Genomic DNA, 14,644 nt, shown 5'->3' with positions numbered 1-14,644 from the left:
CACTCCCCTGGTGACACTAGTGGCAAAGAACCTGCCTGCCATTGCAGGAGACTAAGAGACATGGGTTCGATCCCTGGGTCAGGAAGATCCCCTGGAGAATGAAATGGCAACCTGCTCCAGTATTTTTGCCTAGAGAATCCCATGGACAGAGGAACCTGGCAGGCTACACAGTTCATTGGGTCACACAGTGTCAGACACAAACTGAAGCAACTTAGCACACACACCCCTGGTGAACTTACCTGGTTTTGTGGCTTTAAATTACCTATGAAGTGCCAGGGACTCCCTAATTTATTAACTACAGGCCAAATCCTTCTTATAACTCCAGACTTGGATACCCAACTGCCTACACACCACCTCAACCTGAAAGTTTATTAGACGCCTCAAATTTAGCATGACCAAAACTCAATTACTGATTTTTCCCCATACCATACCTACTTCTGTTCCTGGCTTCTCCATCTCCATAAGTGACAAGTGCAATTAGACAAAATATTTATTGACTTTCTGAGGTTTAGAAAAAGCTTTCCAATTATCTTCAACTTATCACCACCCCCACATCTTACATGCAAACAATCAGCAAAATCCTGTCAACTCTATGTTCAAATTAGATCCAGAATCTGACCACTTTGCACCACACAGGTACAGTCTATATTTTACACAATTATCCAATAATTAACAACATACATATAATCTCCAACTCAATGAAGTGATCACCTTGAAATTTAAGTCAAATCGTGTACCTCTTCCGTTCAAACCCCTACTCCATCCCAAGTTACTTATAATAGCCAAAGTCCTTATAATGACGTTCGAAGCCCTAGAAGATTGTTCCCTGACTAGCCATGACTCTAATCTCATCTACTACTGTCCTCACCATACACCCTGCTCCAGCCACACCGGCTGGCATGTCATTCCTCAAATACTAAGCAAGCTCCAAGAGCTCTGCATTTAACTGGTTGCCTTCCTTGAGTGCATTTATCCACATAGTTCCCTCCCTTACTTCCTTCTGAGGCCTTTTCTGAGCATCTGACATTTATATTTACTTGTTTGGTTGTTTATTATCTGTTTCCCCCTCTCAAAATGTGAGTTTTGAGTTCAGGGGTTTTATTTTATATACTGGCCAATTGCCAGTGCTTAAAATTTAGTAGACATGAACTAAATCTCTGTTGAATGAATGACAACCAAACTGATTAAATGTGTAGAGCCCGGTCACCACTTTTGAGTACCCTACCTACTTAGCTCTGGTTCTTCATGTCTGGCTAGTCAAAACAGACTGGCTGTCTCTGGCCTGAAAATTACGCATTATGGACCTAAGACAGGCTGCATTTGTCTCTACCAAATTTTTGGTCTCCTGAAAGTCTTCCAAGAAAATTAGGAGTCAGTGTAAAGAACCTGTTCCAATCAGGTTCTTTGCTTAGGTAAAATAAAGTTTCTTCTGCATTCTTTTCAATTTCAAAACAACTGGGTAGAGAAACACAGATGAAAACAATTTTCTGGATCCTTCTACTCAACTTCTACCTCCATAGGACTCTTTTCAATTATCTATGCTTATTTTCCCTTCTTTGCCCATATAGTTAAGTGCTCTGGTTGTCCACATTACCTAATTAACTCTGCAAATTTAACAATGAATTTATTAATGAAAATTCTATGAGACTTCACATGCAAGCTAGATCACATAGTCTAAAATTCAAGCCACTGCTACTAAGTTTCTGTATCCTCTTAAAGGGGCTTTTAAAAGGTTTCCTTGAGTAACTGGAAAATACCTTTCAAAATCTTTGGATAGGTTATGAGTAAGACTCTAGCTACAGAATTTAATCAATTTTGGTAAATTCTAATAAAAAATATTCTCAGTATTAAAGGCATTAAGAGTCTTCAGAGTTATATTTCACTAATGATTCTTACCGGAGAAGGCAATGGCAAGCCACTCCAGTACTATTGCCTAGAAAATCCCATGGATGGAGGAGCCTGGTAGGCTGCAGTCCATGGGGTCGCTAAGGGTCGGACATGACTGGACTGAGCGACTTCACTTTCACTTTTCACTTTCCACTTTCACACATTGGAGAAGGAAATGGCAACCCACTCCAGTGTTCTTGCCTGGAGAATCCCAGGGACGGGGGAGCCTGGTGGGCTTCCGTCTATGGGGTCGCACAGAGTCGGACACGACTGAAGTGACTTAGCAGCAGCAGCAGCAGCAGCAATGATTCTTACACATATTGCATCACTATTTACTTTGAAATGAGGTATACCTTGTCTCTAACTAGCAGTAAGTGGCACCAGATGAAAATAATGAATACAGACAATACGAAATTGTTTGCATGTAAGAATTTTAAGTGTGCAATGTTTAAACTACTTCATAACGCTTACAAAATTGAAATTTGTTAAAGTCATGGTGCTGCGGCAACAGCATTTTTATATTCACTTATATTTAATTGAAAAGTAAATTTCCATTTGGTGTTAAGCTAAACAGTTCACACACATTTATGATAACCTGTTGGGGCGAAATGTACATTTCACCTCTGGTCACGGCAGGTGTGCCCTGAATAATAGTTGTGGGTAAACATTAATACCTTTTTGTTGCCCCCTAAGGAAATGGCAACCCACTCCAGTGTTCTTGCCTGGAGAATCCCAGGGACGGGGGAGCCTGGTGGGCTTCCGTCTATGGGGTCACACAGAGTCGGACACGACTGAAGTGACTTAGCAGCAGCAGCAGCAACAACTATTCAAACCATTTTTATGAAGGGCTCAATCAGAAGGTCTCAAATTCTTTCACCCGCATAATCGTTTAACCAGTGAAATGGCATCTTCTCAGAAGGGGTCATTCAGCACTCCCAGAGTGAAAGCAATCAGGAAAAATAAAAAAGGACAAGTTAAAGTCTAGAGATGAAGAAGGAAAGAAAACGAAAGAAAAAGAAAACGATCCTGTGCTACTGGCTGAGCTCCTCTTCCTGGAGCACCCCAAGTGCCTCCACTGCCCCAGCACTTGATGGCTCCTTCTCTGACTTCCCGAACAACATGGTAGAGGCTTCAAGTTCCTGCAGATTTCTAAACGTGGCTACGAATGCCTAACCCAAAAGGCTACACACATTACAAAGTACAGTGCGAGAAAAACTTCAGCAACCCAGACGCCAACTAAAAGGCATTCCTACCTTTCCGGAAAGACAGGAAAGGAGGCTCTCAAAAGGATAAGGGTAACTGGGAAGGTAAAAATTTAGAGGGGCACGACTACCTTTCCCACAATCAGAGGGGCAGGAAGAGAAAGGGTTTAAGAGTAAAAGATCTACTCCCACCACTCCTTCCTGCAGCACAGCAGGGTGCAAGGATCTCCCCCAGAACTGCAGAGGAAGGAGAAGAGATCCCCACCCCAGGCTGGTGGCAGCTTCCAGCCTGTCACGGAGACCGGAACTCGAGAAGGGGAGCCGAGCGGTGAGCGACTGGGGAAGGCGGGTCATTCCCTCTGAGGCAGGTTAGGAGAAGACCGTGATCAATCGGACAGAGGACAGCAGCCGAGCCCAGGACGACCAAGTCTTGCCCCGCGAGCCCGGCTCCCTCGGAGAAAACCGGGTCAGAGTCCGCCCCACCCCCTCCTTTCGGCCCCGACCCGCACGTTTCTGCCGGGGAGATGCAGCCTTAGAGCGAGCGGGCGGCCCCGCTTACCTGCTGCACCCCGAGGAACTGGTAGAAGTTGAGCTGCACCTCCTCCACCAAGTCAAACAACTCCAGGTCTCCGCTCTCCCAGCCGTGCGCCGGCCCCGCGGCCGCCAGCAGCAGCAGCAGCAGCAGCGGCAGCGGCGGCGGGAACGGCACGAGTCCCGGCCGGCGGCGCGGAGGAAGCCGGGCCAGCCAGGAGCAGGGCGCTGTCATCGCGCCGGGCTCGGAGAGGTCAGCCGCCGCGCAGAGCCGTCGGCCGAGACGCGGAGACGTGGCGGGCAGCGCGGACTGTGGGAACACTGCTTGTCAGTCTCTAGCACGAGCAGCCGCCCCGGAGTCTCCCGCCCAGCGGCCGGTCCTGGACAGAAGGCAAGGGCGGCGGCAGGCGGCGGACGCTTCGTCCAGTGAGAGCGCGGACTGAGCCGCGGGCGGCCCTAGCCTCCGCGGACCCTCACTCTTTACCCAGGCCTACAAACAGCTGGCGAGCCAGCGCCAGGCGCTTAGGTAGCGCGGCGATGGGGGGAGAGGCTTCCCCTCGCCGCAGCCTATCCCAGGCCTCGCTTCCGGTGACATCACGTCTCCTAGCAACCGCGGGAGAGGAGGCGGGGCCGGAAGTAGGGTTGCCGGCGCCCCAGACCTGGGCCTCCGCAAACTGCTTCTCAGTCGCTGGCGTGCTCCGCGGAGCCTTACGGATACTGGCACAGATTAGGAGACGTGGACAGTTACAGACATCGTGCATCTATCTGGAACGTCCCAAGTATCGGTGAAACAGCTACCTTCTTATCCTCTCCCAGATATTGAAAACTAAAAGCATATTTGAAAACTGAGTTATTGATCACAGCCTCTGTTTCATACATTTCATTATTCCATCCCCCAAAATACAGGAGGAATTGAACCCAGGGCTTGAAAGGGGCAAATCTAGTGAACAATATAAAGTTTCCTTTTAAGAGAGGTGATGAAGAAATAAAATTTTAACCAAGACAAAAAGTATACTTCTAATAATGAAATAATATTTACAGGCATAATACTATAAAATAGACAACCAGGTAGAAAGTAATAAGCATCACAGACATTCAGAATCTTAGGGGTAAGTGAAGCTTATCGACGTTAGCCCATTTACAATTGGTGCTCCTTTCCCAATTGACGTCTATTTTTAAAGACATTTAAGCTTATACTGAAGCTGAAACTCCAATACTTTGGCCACCTCATGCGACGAGTTGACTCACTGGAAAAGACTCTGATGCTGGGAGCGATTTGGGGGTAGGAGGAGACGGGGACGACAGAGAATGAGGTGGCTGGATGGCATCACCGACTCGATGGACATGAGTTTGAGTGAACTCCGGGAGTTGGTGATGGACAGGGAGGCCTGGCTTGCTGTGGTTCATGGGTTGGCTAAGAGTCGGACACGACTGAGCGACTGAACTGAACTGAACTGAACTGAAGCTAAAAACCTCTCTTTCCCACCAGTGTCTCACTTCCTATTCTTTTTTTTCCCCTCTCCACTATTGCTTTCTTTTGTGTGAAGCTTATTTTCTTCTTAGCTTTCTCACATTTCTCCTCCTTGACTCCCTACTCTTGCTGAGGAAGTAGAAGGGATCAAATAAATATTTGTACAACTCAGGATGCTTCAGCGGTTTTGAGAGTTTGATCTCCTTTTTCCCATTTTGGATCCCACCAGTTGAATTAAGTTCAATAGGATAATAATAAAACTTTCATAGTAAAAAGTGTTGCGTTTGACAAAGGTTAGAAGAACAGTATCCAGGAGGTAAATCTTACTTAAATCCTTTCATTACTGTAGAATTTAAAAAATATTTTTAAATAGTTATGAATGCTTAATGCTTGAATTAATCCTATTTTAAATTCATTGTGAGGCTTAACTTTTAAAGATACAGAAACAGGGTATCTTAGTCTTCAAGGGCTGCTGTAACAGTGTACCACAAACTGGGTGTCAGCATGGTCAAGTTCTGCTGAGAACCCTCTTCCAGGTTTCAGAGGACTTCTTTCTTGTTGTACCTTCACATGGTGGCAGTGTGGGGGAGGGGGACGGAGATCTAGTGTTTCCTCTTAAGCAGAAAGCGAAGAACCAAAGAGCCTCTTGATGAAAGTGAAAGAAGAGAGTGAAAAAGTTGGCTTAAACCTCAACATTCAAAAAATGAAGATCATGGCATGCAGTCCCATCATTTCATGGCAAATAGATGGGGAAACAATGGAAACAGTGAGAGATTTCTTTTCTTGGGCTCCAAAATCACTGCAGATGGTGACTGCAGCCGTGAAATTAAAAGATGCTTGCTCCTTGAAAGAAAAGCTGTGACCAACCTAGACAGCATATTAAAAAGCAGAAACATTACTTTGCCATCAAAGGTCTGTCTAGTCAAAGCTATGGTTTTTCCAGTAGTTACGTGTGAGAGTTGGACTCTAAAGAAAGCTGAGCGCTGAAGAATTGATGCTTTTGAACTCTGGTGTTGGAGAAGACTCTTGAGAATCCCTTGGACAGCAAGGAGATCCAACCAGTCCATCCTAAAGGAAATCAGTCCTGAATATTCATTGGAAGAACTAATGCTGAAGCTGAAACTCCAATACTTTGGCCACCTGATGCAAAGAACCAATTCATCGGAAAAGACCCTGATTCTGGGAAAGACTGAAAGCAGGAGGAGAAGGGGACGACAGAGGATGAGATGGTTGAATGGCATCACTGACTCAATGGACATGAGTTTGAGCAAGCTTCGGGAGTTGGTGATGGTCAGGGAGGCCTGGCGTGCTCCAGTCTATGGGGTCACAAAGAGTCGGACATGAATGAGCGACTGAACTGAACCCCACAACTTGGGCTCCACCATCATGACCTCAACTAAACCTAATCACCTCCCAAAGATTGCACCTCAAATACCATCACATAGAGAATTAGGACGTCAACATAGGAATTTGGGTAGGACACAAACACTCAGTCCATAGCAAGGGATATCACCTTTTCTGTTTATCCCCAGTACTGAGCACAATACATAACACATGCCAGCATTCAATTAGTTGAATTGAATCCGGTGAATACCTCCCCACCTTCATTTTGCCCCCTGCAGTTTTTTAGTTTGACTTGTGATAGATCCATGTTCTTAAAGTGAAAGGCAACTTTACTAAGTCTCTAAGTTATCTTATTGTTTATTCAATGAATAAAACGAAAAAATAAAATGAGAGCAATAATCTTAGCACTACTTTTACATAATATCCCAACATTCATCTTTTCTCCTAATTTGCCCATTAAGTCCAATATAACATTTGAAACTGGTGCCATATTGCCATTGATATTTTAGCAATCTGATATTTCCCTCCTGAGTTCTATTCTTATGTTGTCCAAGAACCCCAAGGACTTCCTCCATCTAAAGGGAATGGTTCTCTTTCCAAGGCCAAGCTGAAGTAGAACTGGAGTCTGTTCAGTTCATCACTGTTACTGTTTCTCACTGCCATGACATTTTGCTCCGGAAGCTTCTTCCTACTTAGTTCCATTTAGACTTGTAGTTTGGCATATTCACATGTTCTGTCTTGTCCTCTAGAGCAGCAATTCCCAAACTTTTTGGCACCAGGGACCAGTTTTGTGGAAGACAATTTTTCCACTGACAGGGGCTGCGGGGGGCTGGGGGTGGGGGTGGAGGTGATGGCAATGGTTTCAGTTTCACCCACCTACCTCCTGTTGTGTGGCCTTGTTCCCATGGCTTGGGAACCTCTGCCCTAAAGGACAATGCCATTGAATGAATCATTTGCTGATGCCAGAACTAAGCGAGCTCCCAATGGATAGCTGCTTTCTTATCTGGTGACATTTAATGATCCTGGGCATTGACTGATGAAGCTTAGTCTGGGTGGAGGCAGTGTACACAGGAAGAGAGAAGGCAGTGAAATGTTTAACGGTCATGTGAGTTGTGTAATGGATTAGAGATGTAGAGAGGAGCCTCAAACTTCCAGCCAGCCTTCCCACAGAACATTTGCTGAGTCCTGGTGTAGTGCAGAAGCCCAAAGGACTGAAGGGTAGGAGGCGTGAAATTTCCCCACATTCTACCAGTGCATACAAAATGAACTCTGCCTAAAAAGGGGAGCCTGCTTCATATACACAAGTAGTCTTCCCCCTCAAGACATCTGCAATATTTCTGAAGTTGTATGAGTAGGAGGATAAAGATCTAAGTTTAAAACCTCTGAAAAGCAGAACTAAAACTGCTGGGCTGAGGAGATAGAAACCTTGCAGGCTCTCTTATCAAAATCCCAGAGGAATCACACCTAAGAAACAGAGAAACCAGAAGCTGAGTGAATCTTACCAAAACTCTAACCCGAACCCAACCCAGTTCAATCCCTGATCCTCACCCCATTTGTCTATTTTCATCTGTAGGGGAAAATATCATCATCTTTACTGCCTATTTTTTAAATATAAAAGTCTGGTATATGACCAAAAAACTATGAGATCTGAAACAAATAGGGAACTTTGACCAATATGAAGAGAAAAAAGTAGGTAATAGAAGACCTACAGTAAGCCAGCTACTGGGGTCCAGATAAGGACTTTAAAATTTCTGTTATAAAATACATAGGTAATAAAAGAAAAAGTGTACAGAATGGGTTAGAAGATTCAGAATTTTAACAGATAAACTGAATTCATAAAAAGGAATCAGTGGAAAATCTCAAAGTATACTATCTGAAATAAAAAAGCTTGGTGGGTTTAACAGAAGACTGGACACAGCAGAATAGAGGATTAATGAATTTGAGGACAGGTCAAGAAAAAATACCCAAACTGAGGCACAGAGAGAAAAAAGGACAGGAAAAGAACAGAGCTTAAAAGGCATGTGGGACATAGTGAATGAATCAAAGCACATGTAACTAGGGTCCTAGAAAAAGAGGAGAGAGAGAGTGAAACAGAAGAAATAATTATAGAAACAATGGACAAGAATTTTGCGAAACCAATGAAAGACATGAAACCAAACATCAAAAAAATTAACTCAAAATAGATCATAGACCAAAAGATAAAAGTTAAAATTATAAAACTCTTTTTTTGAAAAATAAGAGTAAGTCTTAGTGACTTTCAGTTAGCCAGTGGTCCCTTAGATATGACAGCAAAAGCATGTGATGGAGGAAAACATAATTTAAACTACACAGAAATTTAAAACTTTTGTGTCACAACACCATCAAGAAATTAAAAAGACATCCAAGATAATGGTAGAAATATTTGCAAATCATATACCTGATAAGGGACTTACATCTAGAAAATGCAAAGAATTCTTTCTACTCAATATTTTTTAAAATGGGCAATGGATTTCTCCAAAGAAGATATACAAGTAAGTACACAGAAGATGCCCAACATCATTAGCCATCAGGAAAATGTAAATCAAAACTACAAAGAGATACCACTTTATAGCCATGATGATGGCAATAATTAAAAAGAGAGACAAAAAAGAAGTTAGTGAAGACATACAAATTGGAACTATCATATAATGCTGGTGGGAATCCAAAATGATGCAGCCCTTTGGGAAAACAGTTTGGCAGTTTCTCAAAAACTAAACATACAGTTATTATATGACCCAGCAATTCCACTCCTACGTATATACACACAAAAAATAAAAGCATAAAACTTGTATACAAATGATCATAGCAGCATTATTCATACCAAAAAGTTGCAAACAAATTTAATGTCCATTCAACTGATGAATTAATAAACAAATGTGGTACCTCCATACAATGGAATATTATTTGGCAACTAAACAGAAAATACTGATACATGCTGTACCACGGACGAGCCTTGAAAATATTATGCCAAGTGAAAGACACCAAATACAGTAGACCATGTAAGATTCCATTTATATGAAATATTCAGAATAGGCAAACTTTCAAGCTTCCCTTGTAGTTTAGTCGGTAAAGAATCTGCCTGCAATGCAGGAGACCCGGGTTCGATTCCTGGGTCAGGGAAGATCCCTTGGAGAAGGAAATGGCAGCCCACTCCAGTATTCTTGCCTGGGAAATCCCATGGACAGAGGAGCCTGGCAGGCTACAGTCCATGGATTGGCAAAGAGTCAGACATGACTTAGGGACTAAACCACCACCACGAAGGCAGAATGTAGGTTATTGGTTACTGAGGACTAGAAGTGGAGAAGCTTGGGGATTGTCTACTAATGAATATGGGAATTTTTTAGGGGTTATGTAAATATCCTAAAATTAGATTGTGGTGGTGGTTGCATATCCTTGAGAATATACTAAAAAACTTTGACTTGTATACTTTAAATGGATGAACTGTGTGGTTTGTCAATTATATCTCAATAAGGCTGTTTAAAAAAGAAAAAGAAAGATACAATAAACTTAGCAAACCCCAAGTAGGACAAATGCAAAGCAAATAAACAACAACAACAACAAAAAATCATGCCTAAGTATATCATAGTGAAACTATAGAAAAGTTTGTGGGATGTACTGAAGGCAATAAATTCAAAGACCATTTTTAGCCTTAAATGTCTTAAAGAAGGAAGGCAGAAAATTAGTGAGCCAAATGTTCAACATAAGGGGTTACATAAATAACCAAAGAGTAAATAGAGAAAGTTTGAATAAGGACACTTAATAGTTTTCAACATGACACTTTTGCAAGTCAGTTGCACTTAATATCAACCCTTATATGAAGAATTTTTTAAAAAAATGTTATCAGTTTGTAGGTTCTGGTATTTTTAAGGTTCAAGGTGTGACCATGACAGTGTGTGGCCAAGAAGCTTTGGAATAATATATTGAATACCACTGGTAATGAATGGCAACCCACTCCAGTATACTTGCCTGCAGAATCCCATGGACAGAGGAGCCTGGCAGGCTACAATCCACGGGATGGCAGAGTCAGACATGACTGAGTGACTAACACACACATGGGAATGGGGAAGCAGGGAGAATCTAGAGTGTTGGATGGTTATCCACACAGAGGGTGATAGAAGAAGATTTGATCTTATTATACATGAAATTGAACATCAAAATGACCACACCTTACCAGGTGGCAACGGCAAACATCATTGGTAATTTCATAGACCAGTGGGACTCAAAGAGGTGGTCTATCCCTCACTTTTGGGTAAGATCCAATTTAACTACATCAAACAAACTTAAATATAATACTTATAACAGCAATAATCCAAATCTCACTTAAAATCACCATTTCTAAATCCTGTGATTTTGAAATGCTTGGCTCTCACTAAATCTTGAAATTTTCTCTTTTGCCTGCCTATTGGCTATTTCTCAAATACATGGACTTAAAGTTTTAAGGTATCATCCTTCTCTAATGGAACATTATCTTCACTCAGTAATTTATTTACCCAAACAGCATTCACAGTCTTACACTGAGTTGACAAAGTTTAGAAAAATAGTATTTTGGGGAAGAACCTCCTTGAAAATAATCCCTTTTTATTGCAGTACTGAATTTTAATCTTTTGAAGGTCCTCATAAATAAATACAGATGTTCTTCATGTTATAAATAATAAATATATTTCTATTATATTGACACTATGGATTTTACTTTTCTGGATAATGTACTGTTTACTCAAATAATCTCATTGTGCAAATGAATACAGATTTCAGAGCCAAAATTGATTCAATTTGGATTCTGACTCTACTACTTACAAACCGGGTGACCCCTGTGTTTCAGTTTCCTCCTCTGAAAAATTAGGATAATAGTACTACCAAAACCAGGGTTCCCTGGTGGCTCAGTGACACAGGTTCAATCCTTGATCCAGGAAGATCCCACATGCCTTGGAGCAACTAAGCCTGCATGTCACAACCACTGAATCTGCATCCCAGCAGAACCTGGGAGCTGCAACTGCTGAGCCCCTAGGGCCCATGTTCTGCAACAAAAGAAGTCACTGCGATAAGAAGCCAGTGCACTGCAACTAGCGAAAAGCCCCCACAGCAATGAAGACCCAGCATAATAAAAAATAAATAAATCAACTAAAAAAGAAATAATACTACCAAAACCATAAAATACTACCAAAATTGTTGTAAGTGTTAAGGGAGATAATTAGAGCCTGGTATATAGTAATTGCTGGGTTTCCCTGGTGACTCAGTAGTAAAGAATCTGCCTGCAACGCGGGAGCTGCAGGAGATGGAGGTTCGATCCCAGGGTCGGGAAGATCCCTTGGAGAAGGGCATGGCAACCCACTCCAGTATTCTTGCCTGGAGAATCCCAAGGACAGAGAAGCCTGGTGGGCTACAGTCAATAGGGTCCCAAAGAACTGGACACAACCGAGCATGCATGCATATAGAAATTGCTATTTAAAAATTACCATTATGATTATGGAAAGTCTCTTGGCCTGCCTTGTGGCCCAGCTGGTAAAAAATCTGCCTGCAATGCGGGAGACCTGGGTTTGATCCCTGGGTTGGGAAGATTCCCTGAAGGGAAAGGCTACCCACTCCAGTATTCTGGACTGGATAATTCCATGGACTGGATAATTCAGACCCCTATACAGTCCATGGGGTCACAAAGAGTGGGACACAACTGAGTGCCTTTCACTTTCACTTCCACCTACCTTGTATTAAGGGCTCCATAAATAAAGCTTATCTATTCTTAAATGTTTAAATTTTGTCTTTAGTCATTTGTTATTAAACTTAGGCTGCGAAGGCCCACTTCACCGGAAATGTATGCAATCACTTATTTGCCCCAGATGGTGAGAAACAAGACCACCGTTACAAAATAATGACTAGTTCTCAAAGCCAGTTTCCTTTTTCTGTTTCAACTCCATAAAACATATTTGTGATTTTCCTGCTAAATTCGGCTTAAGGACATACAATAGATACCTAATTAGAAGCATGTGACCCAAATGCACAAAAGGAAGGGAAAACATTCACATTCACTGATGAAGTCATTAAAGACTCACTGGTGATTGTCTTTCCCTGAAACAGCTCTGTCTTTTCAGATAATGATGTTTTCTCCTTTACATAGACTTGAACGTGCCTCAGTAGACTCTATGTAAAAACTTCTTTCTTCTAACATCTGACACAATTCCAAGATTATCGTTCATTTTTCAAAGGTGTCCATCAATTCACATGAATCACTTTTTAAATTTGAAAATGAGTTTCTCTCCTTTTTCCTCTAACCAACCAAGAAGGATATTCTCTCTTACTGATGCCTCAATTCAGCCCCAGCACAGCAATCGTTGTATTTTCCTCATATACAAAAGCACCAATTAGTCTGCAAAAGAAAAATTTAACAGGCCTCTTCATCATCTATTCTTCTAGGCTGAACAGCCCGGCTTTGGCATTCTGCCGTTGAGCCCTAATATTGTTTGTGATGCCAAACTGAAACACAATGGCAACAGTACAAAGTTGCTGATCACCTCGGTCAACATGCCACACAGTGAAGGCATTAGATTATACTTAGAAATTCCAAGCCTCATAAATGCTTACTATTAAATTTATTAAAAGGTGGTGTTTTAAAATAATACTGAATTAGTAATCAACATGGAAGCAAAAAGAGACAGATTAAGGGAAGCTTAGTTCCAAATGGTAAGATAGGAGTAATTAAAAAACTTTTTTTTTAAACCATACCTTTGGCCTAGCTTCATCTTTCTCCACTTCAATATATAATCTTCTCTTATTTTTTGTAAACCACAGAAGGATTTTTAGTGCCAAGACTCCATAATGAGTCTTTTAGCTTAAAAAAAAAATTAAATACTAAGAATTTCACCACCAGGGGGCAAAGAACATGCTTACAGGCAAAGATTATTTTTGACACTCGAAAGGAGTTACCTTGCATGAACACAGTTTTAATTGTTAAAATTTCAACAACTGCAAATTTAGAGATATACATACTAACCTAAACATTTAAGGTTAAGGAAGAATCATGTTTATGAAAGAAAAAATTATACATTACCATTAACCAAGTGCCCTTTCATTTACTATCATTTTTAGACACTTAAAATTTTTTCCACCTCCCTTTTCTCTTTCATGTGTTTGCATAAGTGTTCATGCTAAGTTGCTTCAGTCATGTCTGTCTCTTTGCAGCACCATGGACTAGCACCACCTGGGAAGCCCTTGCACAAGAGGAAGAAAAGTATAATTTGAACTTTTGAAATACTAATTTAGCCTTGTCTTGTTTCCCTGATGACTTAGCACACACACACACATTTCCCTGGTGGCTCAGAAGTAAAGAATCTGCATGCAATACAGGAGCTGCAGGAGACACGTATTCAATCCCTGGGTGGGGAAGATCCCCTGAAGGAGGGCACAGCAACCCATTCCAGCTTTCTTGCCTGGAGAATTCCCTGGAGAAAGGAGCCTGGTGGGCTACAGTCCATGGGATCACAAAGAGCTGGACACAACTGAAGCGACTTAGCAGCAGCAGCAACATGCTGGCCTTTCAATGGCTTTGGCTTATGGTATTTTTTGACAAATGGTTTCCTAAGCGTGTATTTTGGCTCTACTTTTTTGTTAACTCAATGTGATTAACTGATAAACTCAGGTCTAAACCTCCTTCTAAAATCAGTTTCATTGACTTGATTAATGCTTTGCCATTTGTTAATTTTATAATGTTAAAATTATAAATAACTGATAAGCACATCAATTCATCAATTATCTCATTTGAGACCTCAATATCCCTGAATTTGCTGAGAGAGTACCAGACTCACAAATAACCTATAGACAATAAACAGAAGTATCGGAAAACTATTGGTAAGAGATAAAAATTTTGGTCTAACACATGCAAGTCCTATATTCTGAAATTTCAGTGTATTTGATTATTTCTCACTTGTACGTTGATAAAAGTCCTGGTAACAGAAGCGAAACAGAGGTTTTAAATCGAGGTATCTGTGGTGTAGGCAAACCACCACATTTTATTCCAGTTGGCTTATTTTCTATCTCCTTTTTCTGCTTCTAAGTACCTGCTGAGACCACATTTCCCTGAATCGATTGATGATAACAATGCCACTATTTCAAATCAGGCCCAAAGTAGAATGGACCCCACAGTGATCTGGGAAGATCTACTACTGTTCTTTCCTTCCAGTGCTCCCTTGGAGCCTGGTCACCA

The 14,644-nt window shown here is 41.7% G+C and overlaps 1 protein-coding gene across 2 annotated transcripts in view; it reads right to left on the bottom strand.

Moving 5' to 3' along the window:
* The window catches only part of DNAJC1 (DnaJ heat shock protein family (Hsp40) member C1), a 197,015-nt gene extending 192,813 nt beyond the window's left edge, over nucleotides 1-4,202 (bottom strand). The window contains exon 1 of one of the 2 annotated variants that reach the window (XM_088844145.1): nucleotides 3,649-4,202. In XM_088844145.1, coding sequence (XP_088700271.1) covers nucleotides 3,649-3,855 — 207 coding nt within the window. In that variant the 5' untranslated portion in view covers nucleotides 3,856-4,202. The remainder of the gene's footprint in view (nucleotides 1-3,648) is intronic. The other variant, XM_055428263.2, reaches the window with a different exon arrangement.
* Between the last annotated feature and the right edge of the window lie 10,442 nt (nucleotides 4,203-14,644).

Source organism: Moschus berezovskii, chromosome 15, assembly GCF_049115385.1.
Source record: "Moschus berezovskii isolate FMDL1 chromosome 15, NW_MosBer_1.0, whole genome shotgun sequence".
NCBI lineage: Eukaryota > Metazoa > Chordata > Mammalia > Artiodactyla > Moschidae > Moschus > Moschus berezovskii.
This window is presented reverse-complemented; position numbering and strand designations above follow the sequence as displayed.